This window comes from Lycium ferocissimum, chromosome 2 (genome assembly GCF_029784015.1).
Source record: "Lycium ferocissimum isolate CSIRO_LF1 chromosome 2, AGI_CSIRO_Lferr_CH_V1, whole genome shotgun sequence".
NCBI classification, from domain to species: domain Eukaryota; kingdom Viridiplantae; phylum Streptophyta; class Magnoliopsida; order Solanales; family Solanaceae; genus Lycium; species Lycium ferocissimum.
Window position 1 is genome coordinate 41,267,525 of NC_081343.1, and position 9,876 is coordinate 41,277,400.

The 9,876-nt window shown below is 37.9% G+C and overlaps 1 protein-coding gene across 1 annotated transcript; it reads left to right on the forward strand.

Moving 5' to 3' along the window:
- The first annotated feature begins 5,634 nt into the window (after window positions 1-5,634).
- Window positions 5,635-8,471, forward strand: LOC132037801 ((R,S)-reticuline 7-O-methyltransferase-like). The gene is made up of 3 exons (XM_059428424.1): window positions 5,635-6,070; window positions 7,039-7,534; window positions 8,173-8,471. The coding sequence occupies exons 1-3, from the start codon at window positions 5,804-5,806 to the stop codon at window positions 8,469-8,471; spliced, it is 1,062 nt and encodes a 353-aa protein (XP_059284407.1). The 5' UTR covers window positions 5,635-5,803.
- Window positions 8,472-9,876: the final 1,405 nt, after the last annotated feature.

Consider the following 9,876-nt stretch of genomic DNA (forward strand, 5'->3'; position numbering starts at 1 on the left):
AAGTAGTCTATGGAAATAATATTCACGGCATATTTAACAATAAAAAGAGCGATAATGACACCAAATTTTTTACGTGAAAAAACTTTTGAATAAGGAAAGAACCACGGGTCGAGAGGAGCAACTGATATTATCACTCAAAATAAATAATCCACTTTTATTTTTTACACCTCTATTTTCTTAGGCTGTCCGTGATATCTCTCTCATTCTTTCTCTATCTGTTGGTGTTTACTTGAATGAAGAATTGATTTTCTATTTATTGATTGACAAGCTAATCGTAGCCTCGAAGGCAAAAAGAGAGAAGGGAAAACAATTCAAAATTTATCCTCCACAAATTTTTTCTTCCTCTCTAAGATCATTTTGTTGAGTAGGTCCCTCAGACATGTGGGGCCCACCAGAGTTGAATAGTAAATACGCGTGGTCTTTACATTCACGCGTATAAAACGCGGTTTATCACAGTTTCAACCGCTCACGCGGTGATACTGTTCACGCGGTGTCTTTCACGTGGTTTCTTGTTCACGCGTTTTAAAGAAGCATAAATAGAGTTCTAAGCTTCATTTGGAAAGGACACCAAGAAAAATCTCAGACAATACATCTGAGTGAGAGCAAAGTGAGGTATTCCATATACTGTAAGAAAATAGTCTGTGAAGAAAAATAGAGTGTGAGTGATATTGTAATAAGGTGGGAAAAATCAAAAGAGTGTTTTTCTTTTGTGGGTGTAGTGGTCTTAGGAGTATTTATACTCGTTACTACACGATGTAAAATTCCTTACTATAGTGATATCATTTTGGGAGAAAGGTCGCTCCTCTTGGCTTGGTTTTTTCCCTTATTCAGAAGGGTTTCCACGTAAAACCTTGGTGTCATTATTGCTGCATTTTATTCTTGCTAATTTAACCATAAATTAGTGTTCCGCGTTTATCACTAATACCGTGAATATTATTTTTGCGGGGCTATTTTATTCCCAACAAGTGGTATCAGAGCCAAGGTTCTGTCTGAGTATGCTCTGTGGTTGCGGCACGGTACGAACTTCCACATCGAAAAGAATTACTTTGGTCTTCGAATAAAATAGTATTTGTATTTGTGATAAACGATGAAGTCAACGCTAGTAGAATGATTACTTTGAGTGGCGTAAATTATGCCATTTGGAAGGGCAAAATGGAAGATTTGCTCTATGTCAAGAATTTTCATGAACTTGTCTTTGCAAATAAAAAGCACGATAATAAATCGGATGAAGAGTGAATTTGTTGCATCGGCGAGGTTTGCGGCTTTATTAGACATGGGTTGACGATAATGTGTTGAACCATATTTACGGAGACACATACTCGGACCTATGGGAGCATCTTGAAAGTTTGTATGCTCGGAAATCGGTAACAACAAGATGTTTTTGATAAAGCAAATCTTTGGTTTAAAATACCACGATGGTTCCGCAATGACGGATCATCGAATATTTTTGAGGATCATGAACCGATTGTCCGCTATGGCCATTAATTTTGATGAAGAAATTCAAGGCTCGTTTTCTACTTGGTTCCCTACCGGATTCTTGGGAAATTATTAGAACTTCATTATCAAATTCACTCCGAATGGTGTGATCTCTGGATCTTGCCAAGAAGCGATCTTTTAAATGAAGAGATGAGAAGAAAATCTCAAGGTTCCTCCTCATCGATGTCTTGGTGAGTGACACTGGGGGAGAGGCAAGAATCGTGGTTCTCAAAATAGAGAACATCATAGAAGCAAATCCAAAAGCAGACTTAAAGATATTGAGTGCTATCATTGCGGGAAAAAAGGGCACACAAAGAAGTTCTGCCGGATTTTGAAAAAGGAGAATAGAGATAAGGAGGAAAAAGAAAGAAGATGGCAATCGTGTTGCCGTCACTACGAAGATCTTGTTACTATCCTTGATGCGGATCTGATAAATATTGCTTGTGATGAGTCAAGGTTTGGGTTGTGGACAAGGGTGCCGCGTCTCATGTGACATCACGGAAGGAATTTTTCTCATCCTATACTCCAGGTGACTTTGGAACTTTGAGCATGGGTAATGACCGTATCTAGGGTGGGTTGGTGTTGGAACGATTTGTTTGAAAACTAGTATTGGAACTAAACTAGTTTTAAACAATGTAAAGCATGCACCCGATGTTCGTCGCACTTGATCTCTGTTGGTGTTTTGGATGATGAGGGATATGTCGGTACACTAATGGTCTTTGGAAAGTGGAAGCTTACTAAAGGTTCCATGATTGTGGCTCGTGGCGAAAAACGTCGTGGTCTATCTTGGACTACGGCCTCTACTCGTGTTGATATGGTGAATGCGGTTGAGAGCAATAGCTCTTCAACGTTATGGCATAAGAGGCTTAGCCACATTAGTGAGAAAGGACTAAATGTTCTAGCCAAAAAGAAATTATTGTCAAATTTCGAAAGTGCTAAATTAGAAAAGTGTGAGCACTGCTTGGCTGGAAAACAAAATAGAGTTTCTTTCAAGTCTCATCCTCCTTCAAGAAAGACAGAGTTGCTTGAGTTGGTGCATTCAGATTTATGTGGTCCAATGAAGACAAGGACTTTGGGTGGTGCACTTTACTTCGCTACCTTTATTGATGATTGCTCAAGAAAACTTTGGGTCTACGTCTTAAAGACTAAAGACCAAGTGTTGGGTGTCTTTAAAGCGATTTCGAGCCTCGGTTGAAAGAGAAACGGAAAGAAGGCCGAAGTGTATACGTACCGATAACGGTGGTGAATATTGTGGACCGTTTGACGAATCTCTGCAAGCAACGGGGTATCGTACACCGAAGACTCCTCCTAAGACTCCTCGGCAATGGTTTAGCGGAGAGGATGAACGGGACCTTGATGGAAAGAGTTAGATGTTTGCTTTACGACAAAGTTGCCGAATTCCTTTTGGGGTGAGGCATTGTTGACCGCCGCACATGTTATTAATCTATCCCTGCGGTTGCTTTGCAAAGTGATGTTCCAAACGAGTTTGGTATGGCAAGGATGTTTCTTGGCGACCACTGGAAAGTGTTTGGTTGCAAAGCTTTTGTACATGTGCCTAAAGATGAGAGGTCAAAATTAACTGCCAAGACAAGGCAGTGCATATTCATTGGTTATGGCCTTGATGAGTTTGGTTACAGGCTATATGATCCAATTGAGAAGAAGGTCATAAGAAGTCGTGATGTTATCTTCATGGAGGATCAAACCATTGAAGATATTAACAAAGCGGAGAAGATAAAATCTTCAAGTTCTGAAGGCTTAGTTAATCTTGATCAAGTTCCTCAAACAAATGTTGATGAAGTTGGTGGGCTCGATGACGATGGTGATGCCCGGAATGATGTTCCGGATCGCATGTTGATGATGATAACGATCTTTTTGCTATTGATGAGGTAGATGCTTTACTTAGAAGTCGTGGATGAGCCGGATATTCCACTTAGAAGGTCTACTAGACAGCATGTTCCTTCTTCCCGTTATTCACCTAATGAGTATGTATTACTCACGATGAGGAGAACACGAATGTTATGAGGAGGCCATGGAAGATGAGCACAAGGATCAATGGATCGAAGCCATGCAAGATGAGATGAAATCTCTGCATGAGAACCATACTTATGAGTTGGTGAAATTGCCTAAGGGCATGAGAGCTTTGAAGAACAAATGGGTGTTCAAAGTTAAAGCCGAAGAACACAGCTTGAAGCCCAAATGCAAAGCTAGATTGGTTGTTAAGGGATTTGGTCAAAGGAAAGGTATTGACTTTGACGAAATATTTTCTCCTGTCGTGAAAATGTCCTCCGTTCGGACGAGTCTTGGTTTGGCTATAGTCTTGATTTGGAGATTGAGCAGATGGATGTGAAGACTGCTTTTCTTCACGGTGACTTAGAAGAGGAGATTTATATGGAACAACCTGAGGGCTTCAAGGAAAAAGGTAAAGAAAATTTTGTATGCAAACTTAAGAAGAGTCTATATGGATTGAAGCAAGCTCCCAGACAGTGGTACAAGAAGTTTGAGTACGGTATGGGGGAGCAAGGCTACAAGAAGACTTCTTCGGATCCGTGTGTTTGTACAAAGATTTTCTCATGATGACTTTATCATCCTTCTGGTATATGTGGATGATATGTTGATTGTAGGCAAGAATGCTTCCGAGATTGACGAGTTGAAGAAACGATTGAGTAAGTCTTTTGCAATGAAAGACTTGGGTCATGCTAAGCGGATTTTGGGCATGAGAATTACTCGTTCAAGAGATGAAAGAAAGCTTTATTTGTCACAAGAAAGGTACATAGAACGTGTACTAGAGCGCTTGATATGAAGAATGCTAAGTGGGTTAGCACACCTCTCCTCGGTCATCCGAAACGAGCAAAGAGATGTGTTCTACAACAACGGAGGAAAAGAGAGAATGGCCAAGATTCCTTATTCCTCTGTAAGTCGGAAGTTTGATGTATGCAATGGTATGCACTCGACCGGATATTGCTCATGCGGGGTGTTGTTAGCGCATTTCTCGAAAATCCGGGGAAAAAGCATTGGGAAGAGCTGTGAAGTGGATACTCGGGTATCTAAGAGGAAGCTCGATGAATGCTTGTGTTTTGGAGGATCAAATCCAATTTTGAAGGGCTATCTGATTCGATATGGCGGTGACCTTGATAACGAGAAAATCCACTACCGGATATTTGTTTACTTTTTCGGGGGAGCTATATCATGGCGATCAAAGTTGCGAAGTGTGTCGCACGTCTACGACGAAGCGGAGTATATTGCGGCTCTCTGAAGCCGGCAAAGAAATGATATGGCTCGAGATTCCTTCAAGAACTTGGATTGCAGCAAATGGAGTATATTGTCTATTGCGACAGTCAGAGTGCAATAGACTTGAGCAAGAACTCGATGTACCATGCGAGAACAAAACACATTGATGTCAGATATCACTGGATTCGTGATGCTACGGAGACAAAAAGATTCCCGATTGAAGAAAATCCACGATGATGGAAATGCGGTGATATGATGACAAAGGGTCTCGAGGCAAAAAGCTTGAAGTTTGTTCCAAGCTAGGTATGAGAGTTCTCGGTGATTCACAAGAACATTCTTCCCCATGTCGTCGGGAGGGGGAGAATTGTTAGTGGTCCCTCGGACATGTGGGGCCCACCGCAGTTGAATAGTAAATACGCGTGGTCTTTGTTCACGCGTATAAAACGCGGTTCTTGTTTGCAACCGTTCACGCGGTGATGCGTTCACGCGTTTTTCGAAGCTTATAAATAGAGTTCTAAGCTTCATTTGGAAAGGACACTGAAGAAAATCTCGGACAATACATCCGAGTGAGAGCAAAGTGAGGTATTCCATAGGCATGCAAGAAAATAGTCCGCAGAAGAAAAATAGAGTGTGAGTGATATTGTAGTAAGGTGGGAAAAATCAAAAGAGTGTTTTTCTTTTGTGGGTGTAGTGGTCTTAGGAGTATTTATACTCGTTACTACACATGCAAAATTCCTTACTATAGTGATATCGAAGAATTTCTTTCTTGCCGTGGTTTTTTCCTTATTCGGAAGGGTTTCCACGTAAAACCTTGGTGTCATTATTGCTGCATTTTATTCTTGCTAATTTAACCATAAATTAGTGTTCCGCGTTTATCACTAATACCGTGAATATTATTTTTGCGGGGCTATTTTATTCCTAACACATTTATCAGCCAAGTCTTTTGGCAAAATAGGCTCAAGCCATACCACAATAATAGAGTCTAACCCTGCTACTCACTAGTATAGTATATAAGACACCACACCATTGCTGTGCTAAATCATTTTATAACAGCTTCAATCCTCTCAACAAACTTTTAGTGAGTAAAGAATTAAGCAAAATGGGTGATATTGATTCCATGAATGAAGCGGCCATGCTACAAGGCCAAGCACAATTATCTAAATACATCTCCGCTTTCCCGATTTCCATGGCCATCAAATGTGCTGTGGAGCTTCGTATTGCTGATATTATTCATTCTCATGGCCACCCTATTACTATGTCACCAATAGCCACTAATATTGATTCTTCATCTCCAGATATAAGTTATCTTTCTCGTATCATGAGACTCCTAGTCCGTCAAAAAATCTTCACTGCTGCTACCTCTCAGGCAACTAACTTCCAGCGTGTTTTTTTTATCTTACTCCCTCTGTCCCTATTTACTTGTCGTGTTAATCGTTTATAGAAAATATTAATTATAAGTAGGCGTTTGACCATGCAATTTGGAATCTTAATTTCATATTTTGATTTCAAATCAGTGTTTGTTTATGAAATTTGCACAAAATTTCAGCTTCAACTTCTATCATGATTTCAAATCCCAAATTCTCCAAAAAGTAAGATTTGAGGTTTCAAATCATGATTTTAAATGTAAAACTTGAACCATAAATTTATATTTTGTAAAATAAGTTCCATAAGTTGGTAGATGTATTTTTAAAAGGTAAAACTTGACTCAAAGTAACAACGTTGATTCGTCTTCAATGTCATCTGATCGGAAATGCATGCTCGACGTGAATAGATTGTCCGTACCATGTAGGAAAATTATATTAAAGAGTAGTTACACTATAACTCATGTTCAATTTTCCTTTTTATTGAACTAAAGTTCGATCAATAGATGTTGTATTTTCTTTTATGAAAGGCCTTTTGGTAGCTTGTTAACTTTGTTATGAACTATGGTTTGGTCATTTGGTAAGATTGTTTAAGAGTTAGGGAAGTTGTAATAGTTTTCATAACTTGTGGGGTTTTCAGGTTTATGAGGAAAAAAAATAATGCAATTGCATGTCCAAATAAAACTTCAACTTTAAATCTATCGGATTTCAAATCATTATTTCAAATGATGTCCAAATGGGGCCTAAGAGTTACGTAAATAGAAACAAAGGCATTACTACCTCCGGCCCTTTAAAGTGCTACTCACTTTTCTCCAATTAAGTTTCAAAAGTTTTGTGACAGCACACATGATACAACATGTTAAGACGATAAGTCTCAAAAGTTATTTTTTAAAAGATTTTGTATCCAATTAAATAGGTTTATATAAATTAAGCGAAGCAGGGTAGTAAATAAGTTCTACTGAATTGATCTCAGGGCGAAGATACCTTCTATGGACTAAACCCTATCTCAAGATTGCTATTACACGACACAGAGCTAAGTCTGGCACCAATGTTCCTATTCCAAAACAACCCAATTCTCATGGCTCCATGGCATTGTTTCAGCAGCTGTGTGAAAGAAGGTGGAATTGCATTCAAGAAAGCTCATGGGTCTGAAATTTTTGATATGGCTTCAAAAGATGAAGAGTTGAATGAGAGTTTCAACAATGGGATGAATTCAGTGACAAAAAGCATAATGAAGTCAATAATTACAGGGTATAAAGATGGGTTTAATTCCATTACATCACTTGTTGATGTAGGTGGAGGGACAGGGGCAGCTATGTCTGAAATTGTCAAGGCATATCCTCATATCAAGGGGACAAATTTTGATTTGCCTCATGTTGTGTCAACAGCTCAAAAATATGAGGGCGTTTCTCATGTTAGGGGTGACATGTTTCAGGCTATCCCACCTGCTGATGCTGTCTTTGTCAAGATAAAATGTTATTATAGCAAATTTTATTACTTCTTCCTTCTCATTTTAGGGAATAGGGTCGTATTTGTCCCTCTACTATTGAAAAATGTTTAATATTGCCATTTGTTATACTATTGGTTCATATATACCCTTAATGTTGTACTATCGGTTCATATATGCCTTAATGTTATAAAAATGCTCAAATTTGTCCTTCCTCCATTAACTCCCCATTTGGCATGTCAACTCACCACACCAACCCTTCTTCTTCTATCACCACCCTGGTCTCGGCCATTATAACAATCAGTCTTTCAACGTAATATATAGGTGCTCATCAATTTATGTGTAATGTATATCATACAGTTCAAATTCGAGTTAATGGGTGCTCGAGCACCTATCAAACTATCAATATGGATCTGCCATTGACTATCACACCTTGATCAACCCAGTAGTTGTCTTTAACAAAAATTGTTTCTATATTAATAAAGGCCTTTTAAGATATATTCTTTGCTAATTTCGTTCCATGATAACAAAAATATAGTAGTTGCAATAATTATTTTTACCGATGAATTTAAAATTTTGAATCCGTCTCTATTTTGAACTTTAACTCTTGTACCCACTTTTCTTGATTATTATTAATTGTTTTAATGTAATATACGCAGTGGATAATGCATGATTGGGGAGACGAAGATTGTGTGAAGATCTTGAAGAATTGTCGAAAGGCGATATCGGAGAAAACTGGAAAAGTGATCATAGTTGAAGCCGTGTTGAAGCCAGAGGGTGAGGGCTTATTTGACGATTTGGGATTCATGTATGATCTGGTTATGATAGCACACAGCAGTGGTGGCAAGGAAAGGAGTGAAGATGAGTGGAACAAATTATTGAAAGCCGGTGGATTTCCGCGTTACAATATCATTGAAATTCCTTCTTGGCTCTCTATTATTGAGGCCTACCCACAGTGATGATCTTTTTAGCGTTATTTCTGAGAGAACATAGAATTAGCCTACTGCAATTGTCGGTAATCCATAGCTAACTGCCATTTAAATACTACTTGACCAATTAGATTTTTTTTATAATCCGTCGCTAATCCGTAGCTAAATGATATTAGCATGAGATTTTGCTGTTTAGCTACGAAATTTTGTCTATCACTAATTCCATGTTTTCTTATAGTGATTTTTAAAAGAAAGATGTGACGCAAGAATTTTATTCTATTTAGAAAAGTTCAACTTACTGTAATAATCAGTAGACTGAATATATATATATATATATATTTTTTTTTAACACTATTAAGTCATTTTGAATATTACTACTTTACACAAGTGTTAATTTGAAAGAGACATGAGATAATATCTTTCATGAGTCTTCAAAGAGATAAAGTCGTGGAATATTAAAGGTCGATCCTGCAAGTGGTTCTTATTATTTGCAAAACAATCTTCAATCCATCAACCAAAAAATTCTCATTGTCAATGTCGACATGTGATTTTTGATCCTCTCCGGGATGTTTCATCTTCTAGTGTCTAAACATTTCTTTTAATTTAGTCTTGATGTGTCGATTTTATTCTATTTTATTTAGTAGATTTATTTACAAAAATAAGAAAAAAGGGACAAAAAATATTCACTATTTTTAGAGTACAAATTTTGTGTTTCGAAAAAAGAAAAATTAAAAAATAGGTTTCTCTTAATCTAGATTTTTTGGATAATTACTTTTTATGAATTTTTCCTTAGTCTAGTTATTTAATTTTTGCTTAGTTTTGGTCGTAAAGTAGTTGATTAATATATTTATCTTGGTAATTTTGTATATCCTTTTAATAGAAAAGAAAAATAAAATTGAACCAATGATCGCGCACCTCGTGGCAAAATTCATCCCTATCCATAGCCTCGGCATATTCTATTTTGGGGAAAAGAATATCCAAGGATGTTTTTGGGAAGAGTAAGCTACAAGTGACACACCATAAATCTAAACTTAGACCTAATTTCCTAACCTAGACTCAACACCTAATACCCTAATCATCAGCCGTAGCATATACATAACAAGCATCCTAGACAACACACCATTAATCATCCGTAGGGGGAAACACACTAATCAGCCGCAAGTGGGAGTGAGCACGGCATTTTTGGGATAATTCCATAGGGAGCACCTTTTCTGTCTTGTATTGCATTTTGAGAGAGAGCACATCACTTGGATAAGAATGGGATAGACAATATTCAAGAGATTTTAGTTTTTTTTTTGGGTGCATTTCAAGACATACAAAGATTCAATACAGAGCACCTACATCCCACCACTTGAAACCATGTAAACCTCAACCAAGTTTTCACGTTGGAACCACCACAAAACACTCCCAAATAGCGCCACCCTTTTTCCCCTTT